Genomic DNA, 19,206 nt, shown 5'->3' with positions numbered 1-19,206 from the left:
TCTTGTTGGAGGACGACCACTCTTCCCCCTGGGCCACACCTGCCCAATGATCTAGGGAATCCATTATGTCAATGAGTGTCCTCACAACTGTAATGAGCAAGTGTGTATGTATGTGTTGGATCACTGCATGGACCAGACGGGTTTACTCTGGGTGCTCCAGTTTCCCTATTTATTTATAGTAATGTTTAAAAATAAATCAATATATCAAACGTAAAGTTCTGTCTTCACATTATTCCACAATTAACTGAAATACATGCTTTGAAAACTTGTCAGGTGAAATGTAAAACTGGATATGGGGAGTAAAGATCACCATTGTAGCAATTTTGCCAACAAGCTTTTGCTCCTTCACACATTTTTTAAGCAATAGGACTTGTGTTTATTTAATGGTGACAGATCTCGTTCACACTACTTGATTTCTTTGTCTGATTTTCCACTCACTGCCCACTTTGGAACTCAGACAAAAGCCCAAATCAGATCTAATCTGCGTTCAATCGACAGTCGTCAATCACTAACTGTGAACTCATGATGTAAGTCATGAAAATGTTTCAAAAATAACATCAAAAAGTATGATTAGTTGTAAAATGTTTAATATAAGTGATAAAATTATAGTAGTAGTAATAGTCCTGCGTGGTTACGTGGGACTGACAGGCCAGGGGGGGGAATTCCTGCAAATCCAGGAGGTAGAACATTTAATGTTGATTAGATTACTCCAGATGAGCGAAAGACTCCTTTACAGATTTGTAAAACTTTAATTTTAAGTCAAAGTCTTGCATATAAAATCCTACTGAAGTAAAGGTACATGAGTATCAACAACTATATGACTTAAGGTGGTTTAAGTATAAAAAGGGTAGAGACTTATTTTGTAGTAAACATTGCCCTCTGGACTGTTTCACCTAAATAACAACACAATATTTAAGCAACCAAAACCGAATAAATCCTACAAACACACATTCAATTGGTAGTTAAGTAGCTACAAAAACTGAATTTACTATAGACATGGTAGCATGGCCCATTTGACCGTATTCTTTACAGCCAGGTTCTGCTTGTGCTGTTTATTTGGCCCAGACACAGAGGTGCACATATGAACATACAGTAGATGCCTCATCGACCACTGAGACAGCTCTACACCATTTGAGAACAGCGATGACAAAGTGGAATAGTTGTTGAGGAATTTTTGACCATCCTTACACATTACTGTACAGGCCAATATATATATGATGTGTATTACAGTATATCTGTACAGGAGAATAGTGCCTGTTTCATTCCAGAGATTCTCTCTTCTCTCTCTGAGCAGAACCAAGGTCAGGTTCTAGATAAAGGACCAACAGGACATTATAGCGTCTACGCTCAAGGACGTTCATATCTAACTCAGACTCTCCAGACAGAGAAACACCAACTTCAACTCTCACCTACTTCTACTCTCTTGAGTATTTCACCAGGGACAAGACGTAAGGACACAATGTGATTTAGGAATCAATTTAGGAACCCTAACCCTTTAGACTTAACTGTCCAATAGGATGTGAACACCTCCATGTAACATTGAGAGTGACAGCTAAGCTAGCCTTTCATGGATGTGCTGTTAGAATGGGTGAAGCAAGTAGGAGAGATACTGGGAGGATGTGGGAGACATCTTGAGACTGGGGGGTGACAATTGCTCATGTTACTCTATTGACGTTTGTATACTGTTGCACCTTCTGGTCTCCTTGATGCATCAAGACTACATTATAACCTTTTGCATATCAGCTGCTGCCTGTAGTCTGATGATAAAACCATTAGATTATTCCATTGAAGCTCAAGGCCGCTTCTGTTTCACGAACCACACAGAATCATCAGACGCCACTACCAACAGTGAGGGTTAAAAGTGGAAGGGATCAGAGAGGAAAGAAATCAGGTTTACTGAAGATCCAAATAAGGAGGGGGGTCTAGATGTCACGGCAACACATTTAAAGTTGCGTCACCCTGATTTGGTTTAAAGGCGAATGAATGCCTTTAATGGATGGCCCTGCACAGCATTATGCAAGTGAGAAAAAAGGAAATCAGTTTGGTTCTTTACAAAAGCCTTGGGTGTTTAGATACAAGGATGATAGCTTATATGAGAACAGGTTGTTCTCCCCTTGACCATTGGTGGCCACCCGCCAATAAATCAAAATGATAACAAGGAGGAAAGCATCAGAGCTACTCCAGAACGAAACTGATACAGAGACGACGTCGGACAAACAAGATTCAGACATGGAGTCAGACTATGAGTTCACAGAGGTAGAGAGAACCCTGAGGGAGTATATCGGCACGGTGATCCTCCAGGTGTTCCAGAGGTGCAGCGTGTACAGGGACAACCAAGAGGAGGACAGCGCCTGGCACAAAGACCGCCTGCTCAACCTGATCATGGACGAACTCCCGAAGGACCTCGTTCCCAACGTAAAGTCCGAGACGATGGCTCAGTCGGTGCACGAGGAGATGTGCCGTGTGTTCGTCAAGAAGCCGAAACGTGTGATTCGTAGTCATTACCCACACGTCCCCCCCGTGTGTGAGGTGTGTGCTCCCCTAGTCGAGTGCTTTCACTGCAAACTCAAAGAGCACTCAGGAGAGGGGCCCCGCCGCCATCGTTTACGATACTGTGCTGCCGTCTGGGTGGGTGTGGTTCTAGGAGTTTTGTTTATGGTCGGACTGAAGCTCCTCCACTTACTGGATTGGATTCCATAGAACCAACTGTGCACGTGTCTATATATGGTTACGAGGGCCAATTCTGTGTCAATATCATCATTGCGAGGACATTTTGACTAGTCCTTACAAACTAAAAAGGCTTGTAGGGTTAGATTAGGCATTTAGTTATGATGGTTATGAAGGTCTTACCCTAACCAAAATCCTAATGGAGCTAGGGAATCCATTATGTCAATGAGTGTCCTCACAACTATAGTGAGCCAGTGTGTATGTATGATCATGTATGCATGTGTGTGTGCACTCTCTGGACCGGATGGGTTTACTCTGGGTGCTCCAGTTTCCCCATTTCTTTTGGGAATAAAATATAAAAATATAAACATTAAGTTCTGTCTTCACTTTATTCCACAATTAACTGAAATACATGTTTTGAAAACGTGTCAGGTGAAATGTAAAACTGGATATGGGAACAATGTTAAGCTAATAACACTTCTAACTATACACAAAAAACAACCAACTCTGTATCGTGAGAACATTTACGTTTATTATGAACTTACAACATTGTGAGCGTTAAAAGTGGGCGGGATCAGAGAGGAAAGAAATAAGGATGCAGGCTGAACGATGAAAGATGCTAACTGAAGCAATGAAGCTTTTAGCAATAATACTGCTAGTGTCCATATCTGTGAAAACATGAAGGGAGAGAAAGAGAGAATTATTTCATCTTATTAAGAATTGCTTTTTACATTGTTATTGTTCATGTTATTTTTTCAACACATGAAGTTGTGAGGATGCGTTGTAAATACAGCTGCTAATCACAAACATTATAAACTACTTGTACAGTCTGAGGCAACGATGAGCAACCAAACTAAGATTCTATGCACCGTTAGAATAATCTGCATATGTTTCCCCAGAGCCGTACATCTGTACTAAGCTTTCAGGAACATCGCCTGAACCTAAGGTTGATGATACTCACTTCTGAAACTCCCACTCCCTGTTGTCCAGAGGGCAAACCTGTCTGGTTTTCAGCCAGCGAGAAATACAGTGGAAATGGAAGGCGTGCTGTAGATGGAAAAAGAAAAACAGGGTAGAAGGACAAGTGAATATACTGTATTCATTGTCTGGTTTACCATAGCCAGAACTTATTTTATGTTTTTTTAAATCTCACATGATTTGCACACAACTTACTACATTTTTGATTGGAAATGACCTCAACATGCTCTGCAATCACACTGAACTACAATGACATTTCTCATTTATAAAATCAGCACTAGAGATTTGTTGGAGGCAGGTATGGAAACTCACATTGCAGACACCCCAGGCTACAGTGCACTCCTCAGAGGTGGCAGAGGCCTGGTTGGCCTGGCACTCGATACCTGGGGGGGGGACGAGACAAATGAGTCAACAGATGTGATTTCAGAAATACGAACTTAGGTGAACAGCGGATTACGTCCAAAATGCTATATTTACTGTGACTTTGTAAAGTAATAATTGCTTAAATTACAATCCAGTGATGCAGTTAAATCAAAACAGTTGTGTAACCTGAACTGTGCATATTAAAATAACTGACCGTGAAAGTCATGGACACTGGAAGAATTGGAAAAGCCTCCTGCATCATTTAAGTCACATGAATGGAAAGGTATTTGGCTTCCCGGTTAAATAAACAGCTACGGCAAATAGACATTGTGCCGTAGAACATCTAGCATGGCCACACATTGGAAGCGACATCATCCCAATTCCTCTGTGGATTGATTCAGTCTGTGGCAGCAGTGCAACAGAGCCCAAGGGAGAGGTACAACCAGAGCTACAGCTGAAACTACCAGGTCTGACCATAGATATGGGTCTGACTGTCTGTGTGGACAGTCACAACTTTATGGACCATGACAAGAGTGCCAAGTCCTTCCACAGCTGTGTGAAGGTGAACTCACAGAGATCCATGATGTGGTTCCGACAGATGGCGCAGTTGTCCACCACGATATCCCAGGCCCACAGCGCCACAGCATTCCACTGGAAACCAGAAACAAAGAAAGTTACATTTCACACTTCAGAAACAAACAACATGGAGATAGTATGTGACCAATGCTGTTTTGATTGGAAGACCATGTAAAGCTTCAGAGATTAATGCCTATATCATACATATAGTTTGAAGTGTGAGGTGTCCACCACAACACAGTCACACAACGAAAACACGACTCGTTCATTAAATCGTTCAAGTTCATAATCAAGAGTCATGATTTTAACAGACATTGGTCAAAACACAATACCTTAAATCATGTGTAATACTTTTAAATACATAACAAGTTTTCCCTTCTCTTCTTATCACAGATTGACATCTTATAATGAGTTTGGTTAATTTCCCCATCCTGCACTATTCCAAGGAAACGCTGTTGTTTTGACTCTTTGCATGTTGGGAAAGGAAGTTGAGCTAAACTAGGCTAGCTTAGCTTAGCTTCTGCGGTCCATGACGTCAATACATGAAGTCTCCGGTCTCCGTTACAACGGGGTGGGGGGGTGATCGGTGGTCTTCATCACACCCCGATGAGCTGTTGTTTTTTTAAACACGTTGCTACACCCCCCCACCCCCCTGCCCCTCCACAACGAGATGTGCTAATTCATGCCGACAGCTAATCTGCGCTAGCTGCTAAACGCCTGAACGAGCTGGCGCTAGCATGCTAACATCCGGCCCGGTGTCATGGAGCCGTGTTACCGGGCACCATGACACACCGGACACGTTCTTCACGAACTCTCCTCCTCCATCTTTACCTTCTTCACTTCGAATCGCTTCTTGCTGGCTCCGCTGTTCGTTCCGCTCGGTGTGTCCACATCCATAGCTGCCGCCATCATGAGAGCCGAGCTTTAATGCGATCCACCCGGAAGTAGAAAGCATGCAGCTTCCGCCGGCATTGGCGGGTTAAAGACGGATTATAGCCACGGTTTGTGTCTATGATGTGATTGTGAAGAAGAGGTGAAGTTGATCTAATGTTTAAAGAGATGATTCTTGTTTTTTTAATGTTAAATAAAAGAAGCAGGGGGAAAAAGTTAGGTTCTACCGAGATTTGAACTCGGATCGCTGGATTCAGAGTCCAGAGTGCTAACCATTACACCATAGAACCGCTGCTCCACTCCCGAAATACTTACAATACTGTATCACATGTCACAGGACAGGGTGAACCAAGTGGAATTACACACTCAACACCAAGTCATGTTGTTTGTCATGTGAGAAAATGATGCAATGATAATGAACTTCATCAATTTGACGCCACACGCGCTACAAAACGTCTGTAGAGTTTGAAATCAACCATCTTTACTAATTGGATGTCAATAATGTCAGGCGTGTTCGTACATTACTAAACACACAGGACTAATGTCACTTCTCTCTTTTCCTTTCTTTCCCCTTTGCTTTGGGCTATGATGTGTTTATTATGCTCATGTAGCAAACAGTGCACTTCACCTCCACACAGTTGTTATCTGAAGAGCTTTAATTAATAAAAACACTCAGTCGCAAGAACAAACTCATGAACACGTCTCTAAACTAAATCAGATTGTTTTGTTTTCTCTTATTTCGGAGCCTTCTTGGTCTTTTTGGCCACTTTTGTTGACGCAGGTTTCCTCTGAGGCTGGTTCTTGGGAGGTTTGGGTCCTTTGGCTTTGGGCTTTGCGGGTCTAGCTTTGACCCCCGTGGCCTTCAGGAGACTGGGTTTGGGTTTCTTCACTTTTGCAGCTCTGGCTGCCACGACGACCTGCTGGTGGGAGGGCGAGCTGCTTCCTGGGCATGACACGAAGACCTGGACGTCCCTGACCTTCTGACCCCTGAGCTCAGGAGGGTGGCCGCAGGTGGCCGTCACCTCCAGACTCACATTCTCCATCCACCTGGGGCACAGATACAAAGAGACAGAGGGAGACGTGGGGTCACATTATTATAGTGAGTAGAACAACAGTTAGCTCTGATCCCTGCAGCTACTCTCTTGTTAGATTCAATCTGCTGCCTCAGAGCAGGTTGTGCCATATCTTTGCCGAAAGTGGCACTGGTATGTCAAACTAGAACTGGCCAACATTTGCTGCATTGCATCTCTAGGCTCACAGTGGTGGGGACTCTGCCACATACTTAAAGCTGCCCAATGCTCTGTTTGTATTTTACTGGATCATACATGGACCAGGTTTGCATGACTCAACCAGATTATCCCTTGTTGACTGAGCCAGATCTTTGCCAAATTAGTTTTGTGCTATTTAGGCCATAATCACCAGTTAAGAAGTGGAACACTCTAGGTTCACATTTGCTTTTTGACATGTCACCACTACAGGCTCAAGTGCAGCATCATTTCCTGAAGTGGCCTACATCCGTGTGCTATCTGTGAAGTTGATCGCTCTACCAGTTGTGCCACCCCCGCTGAAGTGACTAAAACAACATTTTCTCACTTCATTTACCATTAAACAACTCAAGGGATATTCGTAAGAGACTCGGCACTGACCTGCGCAGCGGCAGCAGAGCACAGTCACACAGCAGGGGGTTGTCCTGCAGGTCGACCACCTCCAGCCCAGTGAGCGGCCTCAGCTCAGGAAGCTCCTCCAGCTGGTTTCCTCTCAGAGTCAGAGCCCTCAGCGCTGCGCCCAACCCGGCCAGAGCGTCCCGGGACATCTGAACCACGACACAGTTTAGAGAGATGATCAACGATAAGTCCTGCTTTTACAGCTGTTAGCATAAATATGGCTCCAGGGTTGCTGCTATTATTAATATATTTGTTTAAGTTAAAAAACTAAGACAATTTTAAGGTAAAAGTAAAAAGAAGACACAGACATGGAAGCTAAGGACACTTGGGATTGAATGTTACGGTCTCTTGTACCTTCTCCAAACTCATCTCATCCATGTAAAGCTTCTTCAGACTCTGGGAAGTGGTCTGGAACGAGTTCGGTCCCACCCAGCGAATCTTGTTGCGGGATAAATTCAGCTCCTCCAGATTAGGGACCTGGGACAGAGCGCTGGTGGGCACCTCTGTCAGATGATTCGAGTCCAGGTGCAGTGTAGCTAGGAAGGCAGAGTCCAGAGCCCCCTTGGCGATAGCAGTAATGGTGTTATTGGTCAAGTAAAGTTCCTGTAGCTTAGGGGTCACTGAAGACAGCAAACCAGTGGGCTCGAGTTTAGAGATGGCATTTCGTTCCAGGTGTAACACAATCAGACTTGGTAAGAGTCCCAGTGCTACAAGAGAAACACAATATCCTCATTAAGGCTTCTAGCGTTTATCTCCAATTCTTTTAAATTTAATTCACACACAGAGAGACTTGATTTGACAAACCACTGACCTGCTCCAGGGAACTGAGCCAGCCGGTTCCCCTCCAGGTAAAGGTAGGTCAGCTCGGGGGCTCCAGCGAAGGCGCCAGGGTCCAAGGATGTGAGGTCATTGTCAGACAGATACAAATAGAACAGTTTCTTCATCCCCCGAAAGGCGCCGCTCTCGATTTCGTGGATTTTGCAGAGATCCAGGTGAAGGGAGACGACTTGGCTGGAGCCGGGGAAGCTGATGGCAGGAAGGAAGTGGAAGTGGTTGCTGCGGAGGTCGAGCATCTGCGTCTTGGCGGGGAAGCCTCTCGGGACTTTGGTGTGACCCTGAGCCTCACATGTGGCATGCTGGGATTCAATCTGGCAAAGGTGCATGGAACATAAGAACAAAAAAGGTTTCAGATATTTTACTTGAACCCTAACTGGATTTTTTGGGCACTTGGATTGGATTTGCACTCACATCACAGTCGCAGTTCGCTGGACACTTGGCGTTCTGCTTGGGCTTGGCTGTGGGTGGAGAGCTTCCTGTGCTGTTGCTCTCCTCCTCAAACTCGTCCTTCAGCATCTCTGCCCGGCTGCGGCAGCGCAGATTCAGAGAAGCCACCGTCTGCAGCGGCTCGTCTGAGAGGTGAGGGGGTCCGGCACAAGCTCCCAGCAGCTTCACACGCCCGACACGCGCCCACTGCTTCAGGGGCCGCATGTAGCAGTTACAGTAGATTGGGTTGCCTTCAAGAAAATTCATGATGTGTTAAAGATGTTAGAGCATGTTCATCCTTACATGTCTTGATTAAGATTTCATGTCAGGATTTGAGTTAATGAAAAATGTCTGAACACAGGTGTACCAGTCAGGTTGAGGCTGCCCAGCTTCTTGGGGCCTGACAGCGGCTCCAAGTTGCGCAGCTGATTGTGGCTGAGATCCAAGTGGGACAGGAGGGGGACCCGGGACAAAGCCTGGTCAGACAGGTCCTGCAGGGACATGTGGTTCAGGTAGAGATGTGTGAGCTTTGCCATGGAGACGGATTCTTCCCCGAGGTAAGTCATGGGGTTGTGGCTCATGTCCAGACGCTTGACCTCGCTTAGTCTTTACAGGGGAAAGAGAGAAAAGTCAAAACCAGAGGGACTCATTCGCCCTCTGACAAATCAAGGCTGTTGGGTATTTCATTATGTGTCATTTCTTTCTTTCACTCTCTTAAATGGAGTGTTAATGTCTCTGCTACTGGACATATTTGTACTAATAACCCAAAGCCAAACATTTAGAACAAAATAAAACAATTATTTAAGTTCATGTCCCTATAAGCGACCAAAATGCGGTCATAAGGTAAAGTTCTGTACACAATGAACATAACAATCCTTCTGACTGTCCCACCTGGTCATTGTCTGAGTGGGAAAGAACTGCAGCTCATTGTGGTCCAAGCTGAGGCGGCTGAGGGTGAACAGGCCAGCGAACGCCTCGGGGGCCAAGTTGTTCAGGGAGTTATGACTCAGACGAAGCCACTTGATGTTGAGCAGGCCCTGGAAGAGAAGCACTGTGGAATCATGTTGCTCTATTGACTGTGAAAACCCTGTCAGTGTTTCTGATGGTCAAACAAGCACCAGTGTGAGTACCTGGAAGGCCATGTTGGGGATGTACACCAGCTGGTTGTGGGTGAGGGCCAGCAGGTTGAGGAAGCCGAGCTGTGTGAAGGCTCCAGGCTGAACCTCCTCAATTCGGTTATGGTCCAGATGAAGCTCCTTCAGGGACGAGAGGCCGTCGAAAGACTCCTGCAACAATCAGACCAGAATGAGAGAAGCTCTCAGCTTTATCGTCTTGGGTCGGACATGCAGTTTTTCACAGTGTCAGTCTTGTTCTGTCACCTGGTAAAGGATGTCAATTTTATTGAAGGCCAGGTTCAGGGAGACCAAGCGGCCCAGAGTCCGGAACGCTCCTTCTTTCACACTGATGATGTTGCAGCGCTGCAGGTTGAGGTGGGTGAGGTAAGGTGTGAGCACGAACGCGCCCCTGGGCAGCACCTGTAGGTTGTTATTCTTCAGGTCGAGTTTCAGTGTAATCTGTGAGGGAGATGCAGCTGAATGGAGGATGTATCGGAGACAGAAGTGGAAACCATTCTTCTCTGAGAGAGGTATGTATGAATGGCATTTCATAAAAAGTGAACCATGTCATTTACCAGCTCCTGCTTGGATGGGTAAAGATTTAAAAAGAAGAAACATTTTAAATTCATCAGTTTTCTTTCCATGTTCCTTCCTCTGAAAGCTGTGTGGAGTGAAAAGGAGGTACTGCTCTTCAGGTTTGAATTCCTCACCTCGTCTATAGTTGGGGGAGCCATTGTTAGATTCTTGCCGACGCAGGCGATTGTGAGTTTGGCTCCGTCACAGCTGCAAACCTTCGGACATTTCCCTGCTTCAGTGGATAAACTCTGTGCTAAAACCAGCAGGACGATGGCAGCAGAGAAGAAACGCATCTGTGCCGGGAAAACGTGTGTTAGACGTCAAAACTACAAATATAAAAACCTCACAAGTTAAAATGGATGTTGTACTGTTCAAACAACAATTTACTAATGTTACTGTTAAAAACTCATCCCGGAATTTGACACTGGCTTTGTTCCAACACTCACAATTCTTAAAATAAATGGCTGTATAAATTAAAACATGTTGGATTACCCTGGATCTGTACTCAATGATATCTTGAGAACCACAAGTGTCAGCTCTTCTGGTGAAAAACCATGTCAAGACAGTTACATTAAAACACACACACAGACACACACAGTTTACCTTCCAGCAGAACGCCACAGCCGCAGCTCGGGTGGATTTTATGTGAATCGGTCAGTTTACACTCCAGTTATCCACCAGCGACTGTTTTAACTTCCCTCGGTGAGTCCAGTGCTTCGGTTGAAGAAGGCAAACAAACAAGGCTCTGAAAGATTCTTCAGCAGTGACCCCTGATCCCTGTGCCCCCCCACTGCAAATTAACACCATGGCTTTACATTTTCTATCCCGTTGGAGGCAGAAACCCTGAGGGAAGCTGACTGCACTGCGTTTATTAATTTAAGACATTTAACAGACTATTTTTGGTTTGTACGTCAATGCTTTTTGAATCTTTGGCTTCCAGACATTTCTTCATCAAAGCTCAACTTTATTTTTGTAATTAAAGTATAATAAACTAGGACACGTCAGGTCCAGTATTCCACTCTAGTTGAATCGAGCTGCATAAAATTGAACAAACTCATCAGGTATCAGTTCCCTATATGTGCATGATTTGTATTATCAAGAATTAATGATTCCCTGGGAAATTAGTGAAAAGTAAAAAACTAAAAACTCAATGTGCGCCCCTGATTCCGATCTGCATCAAAATGTAATTTATGTAATCCTTCACACACTCAAACAAACCAAATGACGGACAGAGGAGAAAACACCACCTGCTTGGTCAAGGTTATTACAAATTCTACGCAGTTAATAATGTAAACAGACATCAAGCATTCAAAAAAAGTTTTATTTTGAAACAACTCCCAACAACTCAGCCTCATTCAAGGCAGAAGAAACTTTTAAAGCCATCTAATCCCTTTTGACGGTTAAAGTTACCTTTAGTCTTATTTCTATATTCACCACTCAATAGATATTTAATAACACCGTTGTTTGCACATATTTCTATCGAATTTCAAAAACCTTTGATAGATATATATATATATAAAAACAGCCCTGTGAAGGTAGATATGAAATAAAAAATGTACAACGGCTGATGCTTCATGTCCAGATCAATCCAGCTCAGAACGTTTTGAGTTTGCAGTAAAGTCCAATGTGCTTCAGTCACGTGTCACTAACCCGGACACGACACCCAGACGTTAGATCCGCCTCCTCTTCTTCACCAGAAAACAAAGAGCGTGAAGCCCAGGTTGTCTTTGCTGTCCTGTGGTTAGACGAGGATACTTGAAGTACTTCAATGCCATAAGAGTGTCCTCGAAGGGTGAGCTGCTGAAGAACAAGTGGAGTCTCCTTCACATGTGCTAGTCTGCATCGGATTGGGTTCCATCATGTCAAAGTTCAGTCCGTGAATTTGTGTGTGTTTCCTCAATCCTTAGCTGTCAGCCCCGACTCTATGCAGTGTTGATTGGAGGCCGTTTCTTGCGTTGCCACATGAGTCCAGGACCTTGTCGTTTCTGTGAATTATAAACACACATAATGAATTAAAAGGTTCAGTGTGTACGATTTAGATGAAAGGATCTATCGGCAGGAGATGGAGCCATGATTTGTTGTTTTCGTAACCTTAGAATGGGCCTTTTATATTTAAATACTTTATATTTACATCAGGAGCGGGTCCCCGCCTCCATGTTTGTTTTTAAAGGAGCCCAAACTGGAGGGTGAGGTGAGGGGTATTCACCTGCAACATGCAACTTCACCACTAGATGTCACTAAGCACTAAACATTACCTTATTGTTCTAATAGTTACAGAGACTTCAACATTGTTAACAAACCTATTCAACCACCAGTATTTCACCACCAACATTACGTGCATCCAAGTGTAAGAAACATTTGTGCTTCACTCCTAATGATGGGATGAATAATCCTGGCATTTTGTACCTGCAAGATGCCTCCTGATTGGCTCATTCGTTCACGTCCTTACCGGGACATGAAGGCCGTGAGGACGGCCACGTTCTCTTTGGGGAAGTAGTCCTGTCTGACGACGTGCTCCAAGGTGATGAGGTGGCCGGGAACCACGAGCACAGGCTTCACTTTGTCCTCACTCTGCGCAGCCGAGTCCACAGGAACAAGAGGGAGCACCGATGGGGGAGGTCAGGAAAAAGACGTTAAAAAATCAAAAAGGAAACGTAATGAAACAAAAGTGAGGAATACAGGTCCAACTAAAGCGTACCTTGATCAGTCCAAGCAGCACCAGCAGAGATGACACAAAGGTGTAGCCTTGGAAGGAAGGAGTGGAGAACGCTTTCTTCAGAAGAGCATCTGGGACGAAACAGATCGAGTTAAACACAAACGTATAAAAAAAATCATATTCCTCTATACATAGAAACACAAAGTGGGTAAAGTGTCTCACCGATACTGTCCAGCACTGCGTTCTTAACGTCATCATTCTCCTCCTTGTACACAGACGCTATCTTGAGGAAAGCTTCAGCTGTTTTTGTTGCATCGCTAACATCCACCTACAGAGAAAAGACGACAGATTGATTCCTGTATCACCAAGATTATTTGTATTCTTAACATCAGATCCCTGGTGTTGATTTGTTTTTGGAACCATTGTTGTGTTTACCTGCTGCTCGATCAGCAACGCTCTCTTGGCTCCCAGTTTGAGCAGTTTGTCTGGAGAAGGAAAGCTGAGGAAGGACGACACATCTGGTGGCCGAGGCGCCGACACAGGAGTAGACAGCTTAGAACGACAGGGGAGAGAAAAGAGTCACACAAACAACCAAGTGTACTTTGTATCGGCCGATACAGAAAGTCCAGGCATCAAAATATCAATAATATGCTCAACAGATGAAACTTTATGTATCAGGTGGAATTACGAAAACATTTCCATTATTGAAAACAAATCTGCCTATTATGCCTGCTGAGGTAATTATCTTACCTTGTTGTCATTGCTTTCTTCTTCTTCTTCCTCCTCCTCTTCTTCTTCCTCTAATTCCTCCTCATCCACGTCCTCATCATCGTCATCATCGTCCTGGTCGTCATCGTCTTGGTCACCCTCGTCGTCACTGAGGCAAATAAAAAAATCACAGCTCATTAGTGAGGTTTTACTTTGGAACCATGAACCACAGGGAAGGTTGTGGTGGAACAAAGACACGTGAGACTAACTGATCTGTCCGTCCAGGCCTCCACACGAGGACAGAGAGGTGCAGAGAAAGGACAGATTGAGTTCATTAACACCACAGGATTACCTGAGGGATCCAAGGATCTCCCCCATGTTCATATCTTCCATAGCGTCTCTCAGAGCTTTGCAGCCATCCTCTCCGAGACAGTTACCTGAAACCCAAAGAGATCATCTTATACAGCGTAGTCAGAGGAGTCAAATTAAAGAATAATAAAGGTTAATAGCATCCTAATTAAAAGTGCATCATCCAAATGAATATATACAATTGTTGAAATGGTTCACACTGTACTGGTATACCACATGTTACCACTGGGTGTCACATTGAGTAGGTAGGCCACTTTGTAATTTTTCATAATGACGAATGTTTCACTGATTAACATGAAATCAAACCGATTTGAGCTCTTACACCAGTTAAGATCAACCCAGATCTGACATAAACAGGCAGATATGTGTGAAGCAAAAAGGTTCTTCACAGTTTTGTACCATTTAAGTCCAGTTTCACCAGCTGATCCTTGTTGGTCACTGCTTGTGCCACAGCCAGAGCAGCTTCCTCTGTGATCTCGCAAAAAGACAGGTTGAGTTCCTATAAAATGGAAGAATATAGGAGAAACATAGAGAAAGAGATCAGGACATATACGTGTAGTTTGGCTTCTTCTGCCAACACATGATTATTGCGGGAGTGAGAGCCCAGTTCGGAAGCCCTCCCTCACCTTGAGGATTGGAAGACCCTCTGAGACGGTTTCTGCGATCGCTGCAGCCCCCGCTGGCCGCACCAGGCAGTCTCCAAAGTTGATCACCTGGATGCTGCGGAGGTGTTTCAGGGCCTGTGAAGGACACACACATTAACTGCTACAGCTTCACATACATCAAACCTTAAGAAGATCATTACTAGTCCAGGCAAAATGATCGAGAAGGACAAGGTGGTGGATGGTCTTTCTAAAACTTATTCCAATCTACTGCCTATTTCCCATGTGGAGGAGAACAAGCCACAGTCTGTAAATGTTGCTGATCTCATTCAACAGCAGTCATGGTAGTTATCCCGGTGGTCTCCGTACCTGAGCCATGGCGATAGCCCCCTTCTCAGTGAAGGTGTTGTCGTTGAGGTTGAGGATGCGGAGTGCTGGGTTGTGTTGCATGGCTGAGGCCAGGGCCGTCACCCCCGGGTGATTGATGCCGTTCTGGGGCATGTGAACCTCCTCCATGGTGCCCATCAACTGGGAACAAAAGGGTCACTTGTAAGATTACTGGGCCAACAGTCACACAGCAGCTCTACACAGAGAAAGGCAGAAGCTGACAGTAACAACTTTTAACATCTCTGAAGATAACAATGGTCAAGCAGGATAAATAACTGTCTGACAATTAGGGGTGCAACGATTAGTCGACGTCGTCGACAAAAATCGATGACCAAAATAGTCGCCGACGAATTTACCCGTCGATGATTCGTTGGTGACGTCATAGCGCGTGTTTCTCGTGCCGCGCAGCGGAACTAAACGGCGTTTTACCGGAGGTGCTGATGGAAGTACCTGAGGAGTGAGACATCTCGCTTCCTTCCTATCTCTGAAAGTCGCGCATGTGCAATAGCGACGAAACATGGACCAATGTCGGCGTCCGCTGCCGCGCGCAGTCGCGCACCAGGAAGTAAAAAGTTCGGGAGAACTTCACTCTTAACATGGCCCGAGAAAATCTACCTGCAGTATTTGTGCGGCGGACCTGCTCTCCATGGAAGCAGGACACGTGCATGTGAGGAGGAGGCACGTGTGACTTCGTAACGGAGACGATGCGGACTCGCCTCTGTCAGATGTTATATATACACGTATATATCTGCGCGCAGGATTCTAGCATCCATTACAAAAATATGGTTTAAACTTTTTATTAACGAGTTTAAAAGCGTTATGTTATCCTATTGCCTGACAAACGTCTTGTTTTAATCACAATTATTTAGTCAGAAGAAGACTGTAGTTTTGTTTGTTGATGTTTTTATTGCTGTTACTTTCCCTGTCATTTTTGTTAACAGGAAAAATGAATACTTGATTTTTAATTTATTTGTTTTATTAGCACTTTGCCTGTCCTTGCTTTTAAATGGACAAAAACTTGATTTGTCTTTGCTTTTGTGTCAACAGTACCCTTATATGAAACAAAGTTTATTAAAAGACATTTTTTTTTAATGAAGTATCAATATTTATTGCCTTTATTTTCAGTCATCACATGCCTCGAACAACCTCAAGCTAAATTTAAAAGCTGCTTGCTAAATAAGAGCAATTGAGAATTTGTGTCATTCATAATCCGATTAGTCGATTAATCGTTTCAATAATCGGTGACTAATCGACTATCAGAATAGTTGTTAGTTGCAGCCCTACTGACAATATGAGCTGTGGTGAAATATCATCCATGGGCTGAAAGCTTCTTCTGATGGAATAAAAAATGTAGCCTGACATGTGGTATTTTATGTTTCCCCAGCTCGCTCTGTCAGTTGAATCTGTACCTTGAAAGCTTGAGCGAGGGCAGTGGCTCCATCGTTCTCCAGCCGGTTCCTCCCTGCTACAAACACCTTCAGGCTGAGGGGGGTGCCTTCAGCGCTGGACTTTTTATGGCACTGGATCAATGAGGCGGCCAAGATCTGAGGAATCCAGAAAAACATGCGTTCAGTGTACAACGTGGTATCTTCATCTGTTAAGTTAATTTTTCCAGCTAATGATGACAAATTACGTCATGTGACTTCCTACCTTCCCCCCTCCGATGCCCATGCCACAGTTATTGAGCCGTAGCTCCTGCAGTGTGTAGCAGGCGGTGCTTTTAAGCAAGTTCTCGATGCCCTTCACCCCATCCGGCCCAAAGGCGTTGTCACTGAGGTCTAGAACAGTCAGCCTGGCACCTGCCAGCATCAGAGCGTCACCAAGTGAATTCTACAGCACGAGACAAAGGGACAAAATGAACATGAGGCAGCGGACCACAACAAAGCTTCCACTGGGCTGCAAGATACAGATATGTAATAATTCAAGAGATGGAAAGTGTTCTACACAGCAACTGGCTCTGGAAGCTTCAACTTGCTTTGACAGTAATGTAGCGGAACAAGTGCTTTACCAGAGCAGGAGGGATCTCAGGGCGCAGACGACCCGTGAACATATCACTCCAATAACAGCGCTGAAGGACAGAGATTGAAAACAGTGTCAGTGTCAACCAAGAGACAATCAGGAACACATTACAAAAGACAAATCAACACTAATCATGTTCAATCAAGTGGAGTGTATAATATCTAATATAAATATATAAGATCTGAAGTGATCTTTTACATTAAACATTTTTAATGTCAATTTGGGTTTAAAAGAATAATGATGGGCAGTGTAACTGTGTTTTAACAATGTTCATATTTACAGAACACAGTTAATATTTTATATATAATCACAAATGCACTTGAGATTCAGACTTCAGACCTGGAACTGGCTCTTTGTCTCCAGGGCCTTGGCGATGGCCTGTGCAGCCTCCACTCCAAACGTGTTTCCCTCCAACCTCAGGGCCTGAAGACCCTCGAAGTCCTGGATCTCCTTCACTATCTCCTCCACTGGAGAGGAGGAACAGGGAGGAAATGAGCTTCAATGTAAAACTTTAGATTTCGATCACGTGTTCTTGTTCACAGCAGATCGACAGCGGACACTCACCTGACTGGGCGTCATCCAGCTTCCGGCCCTGGCCTTTGTAGCTCAGCTCTCCGTCCTCCACTCCAGCCTTGGCCAGAGAGTCGGCCAACTGTGCAACAATGTCTGACGCCATCTGGACACACACACATGTTTGAATATTTATTCTGTGTTGAAATAATCTTTGTTCAGTTGTGCTGAAGGACAGAGCTGCCCCAGTAACTCCCAATATATAACAAAACAAATGAGATAAGATTGTGTGAGATTTGGGTGAAATGGATCTATCGAAACAGTTTGAAATAATCCTACGAAACACAAGTGCGTTTCGTATGAGATGTTGTTTTCTTCACCCTAGAATGGGACCTTTATATTTTAAAACTTAATATTTACATCGGGAGCGGGTCCTCTCTACGGACTCTGCCATGTTGTTTTTTACAGTAACACAGACTGGAGGGTGAGGTAAGGGGTTTTCAGCTGCAACATGCAACTCAACTTCACCACTAGGTGTCACTAGTCTACACACTGCACCTTTAAATCGTTTTCCTGTAACTTTATCTGTGTTATTCTTCTTTTAATGTCCCTGCTCAGCACCTTGAATCTACTGAAGTGAATGAAAGGCCCATTCATAGATATACACAACATTTGTCCCAGCTCAGGTACGTGTTTTAATCCATGTTGTTGTTTAGTTTATCTGGACCTTGAGCCTAAAGAATAAACGTCATCAATGTCGACAGAGAATAAAAGATATTAAAACAGTTCTCTTTCGGGTTTACAGGTTGAGGCAGTCACGCAGGGGGGGTTTCGAACCTGCACCAGAGGAGGGTGAGTGTTGTTCTCGTTGCTCCAGAGTGTAACAGTAGATTCACCCTCGTCAGCAGCAGTTAGCATTAGCCGAGCATTCCGGACATTATCCTGTTTAACAACGTGAAGCCTCCTCCGGTTCTTTACAGACAACAGCCAGCAGCTTCACGCACATGCGACCCGGGGCCTGGAGACTAAACCCCCCCCGTAGTCCCGGTGGGCAGCGACCGTAACACGTGACAGCCCGCTAGCTAGCTTGGGGGCAACATGACACGGAGCGTGGCCGCGCTGTCGGCCTCTCCGCTCGGTCACCGGGGAACCGCCGCCCCGCTGTTAGCATTAGCTGTTAGCATTAGCTCCGGCTGTGGCGTCACAAGTGGTAAAACAGACACGTTGATTAGTCTGATCGCGACCAACGGACAACCGACACATTACCTGAGCTTCTGTCCGGTGTCACGCTCCCGCTCGTCCCCGACGTTCAAACACAGAACCAGCGGATCTCTGCCCGGAGTGACGACAACACAGCAAGGGGACACGGGAGCTGGAGTCCGGGGAGACTACAACGGTGCGTTCACGGGACTGCTGCTGCTTCTTCTGTGGGAATTTACACACTTCACTAGAAACGCGCTGTGGTTTATAACCGTGATTTCACTGGGTTTATATTTGAGTTAAAAAAAATGTATATCAAGACAGTGCAAATCTCCTTTATATTAATGCTATATATAGATTATTTTCCACTTTGTAAGTATGTACAGGTTCATTTTCTGCTAAATATCTATTTATTTATCCACAGTTTATTTAACTGGGTTGAGCACATTTCTTTTCCCATAGATTTCAGTGCAGCTTGTAATGAAACAATAATATAACACTAATAATAATAATGTTATTAAAACATTCTATTGCATTCGGTGAATGGGTCTTAATTTTAATTCTTTAGTATAATTTTTTGTTAATGCATTAAATGTAAACATGATTTATTCAGTTTAGTTTACCAATGACGTATATGTAGACTAGTTATCAATTCAGTTAGT

The 19,206-nt window shown here is 44.4% G+C and overlaps 3 protein-coding genes and 1 non-coding gene across 5 annotated transcripts; all 4 read right to left on the bottom strand.

Moving 5' to 3' along the window:
- Window positions 1-3,177: 3,177 nt before the first annotated feature.
- Window positions 3,178-5,518, bottom strand: rbx1 (ring-box 1, E3 ubiquitin protein ligase). The gene is made up of 5 exons (XM_061090625.1): window positions 5,416-5,518; window positions 4,581-4,659; window positions 3,958-4,028; window positions 3,629-3,714; window positions 3,178-3,335 (listed from the first exon to the last, which is right to left on the bottom strand). Exons 1-5 carry the CDS (start codon window positions 5,494-5,496, stop codon window positions 3,323-3,325), a joined length of 330 nt encoding a protein of 109 aa, XP_060946608.1. The 5' UTR covers window positions 5,497-5,518; the 3' UTR covers window positions 3,178-3,322.
- Window positions 5,519-5,693: 175 nt separating this feature from the next.
- Window positions 5,694-5,765, bottom strand: trnaq-cug (transfer RNA glutamine (anticodon CUG)). Its single transcript has one exon. It is a non-coding gene; the product is annotated as a tRNA-Gln (tRNA).
- A 405-nt stretch (window positions 5,766-6,170) lies between these two features.
- chadla (chondroadherin-like a) lies at window positions 6,171-10,386 on the bottom strand. Its single transcript, XM_061090567.1, has 10 exons — window positions 10,228-10,386; window positions 9,782-9,976; window positions 9,533-9,688; window positions 9,294-9,439; window positions 8,770-9,008; window positions 8,382-8,653; window positions 7,951-8,287; window positions 7,494-7,846; window positions 7,122-7,288; window positions 6,171-6,522 (listed from the first exon to the last, which is right to left on the bottom strand). The coding sequence occupies exons 1-10, from the start codon at window positions 10,384-10,386 to the stop codon at window positions 6,210-6,212; spliced, it is 2,337 nt and encodes a 778-aa protein (XP_060946550.1). The 3' UTR covers window positions 6,171-6,209.
- Window positions 10,387-11,398: 1,012 nt separating this feature from the next.
- rangap1a (RAN GTPase activating protein 1a) lies at window positions 11,399-18,698 on the bottom strand. 2 transcript variants are annotated; one of them, XM_061090577.1, is made up of 16 exons: window positions 18,611-18,698; window positions 17,399-17,510; window positions 17,174-17,301; window positions 16,824-16,883; window positions 16,466-16,645; window positions 16,225-16,359; window positions 14,798-14,956; window positions 14,453-14,566; window positions 14,226-14,325; window positions 13,810-13,894; window positions 13,500-13,626; window positions 13,185-13,301; window positions 12,972-13,077; window positions 12,792-12,880; window positions 12,543-12,664; window positions 11,399-12,078 (listed from the first exon to the last, which is right to left on the bottom strand). In XM_061090577.1, exons 2-16 carry the CDS (start codon window positions 17,508-17,510, stop codon window positions 11,997-11,999), a joined length of 1,716 nt encoding a protein of 571 aa, XP_060946560.1. In that variant the 5' UTR covers window positions 18,611-18,698; the 3' UTR covers window positions 11,399-11,996. The 2 variants fall into 2 exon arrangements, with proteins under 2 accessions (XP_060946560.1, XP_060946561.1); XM_061090578.1 differs by having other exon boundaries at window positions 12,011-12,078; window positions 12,500-12,664.
- Window positions 18,699-19,206: the final 508 nt, after the last annotated feature.

The sequence above is a fragment of the Limanda limanda genome, chromosome 17, assembly GCF_963576545.1.
Source record: "Limanda limanda chromosome 17, fLimLim1.1, whole genome shotgun sequence".
NCBI classification, from domain to species: domain Eukaryota; kingdom Metazoa; phylum Chordata; class Actinopteri; order Pleuronectiformes; family Pleuronectidae; genus Limanda; species Limanda limanda.
Note: the sequence above shows the minus strand (reverse complement) of the source record. Positions and strands in the feature narration are given on the sequence as shown.

Coding starts and splice junctions, on each gene's coding strand:
- chadla (XM_061090567.1), bottom strand. CDS start 10,386: ATGCGTTTCTTCTCTGCTGCCATCGTCCTGCTGGTTTTAGCACAGAGT. Junction 9,440..9,532: donor TCCCCAACATGGCCTTCCAG/GTACTCACACTG, acceptor CTTCTCTTCCAG/GGCCTGCTCAACATCAAGTG. Junction 8,654..8,769: donor GGGCAGCCTCAACCTGACTG/GTACACCTGTGT, acceptor ATTTTCTTGAAG/GCAACCCAATCTACTGTAAC.
- rangap1a (XM_061090577.1), bottom strand. CDS start 17,510: ATGGCGTCAGACATTGTTGCACAGTTGGCCGACTCTCTGGCCAAGGCT. Junction 16,646..16,823: donor CTGAGATCCCTCCTGCTCTG/GTAAAGCACTTG, acceptor CTCGTGCTGTAG/AATTCACTTGGTGACGCTCT. Junction 13,078..13,184: donor CGTTGCTGATCGAGCAGCAG/GTAAACACAACA, acceptor TTTTCTCTGTAG/GTGGATGTTAGCGATGCAAC.
- rbx1 (XM_061090625.1), bottom strand. CDS start 5,496: ATGATGGCGGCAGCTATGGATGTGGACACACCGAGCGGAACGAACAGC. Junction 4,029..4,580: donor GAACCACATCATGGATCTCT/GTGAGTTCACCT, acceptor TCCCCCCCCCAG/GTATCGAGTGCCAGGCCAAC. Junction 3,715..3,957: donor TAGCCTGGGGTGTCTGCAAT/GTGAGTTTCCAT, acceptor TTCCATCTACAG/CACGCCTTCCATTTCCACTG.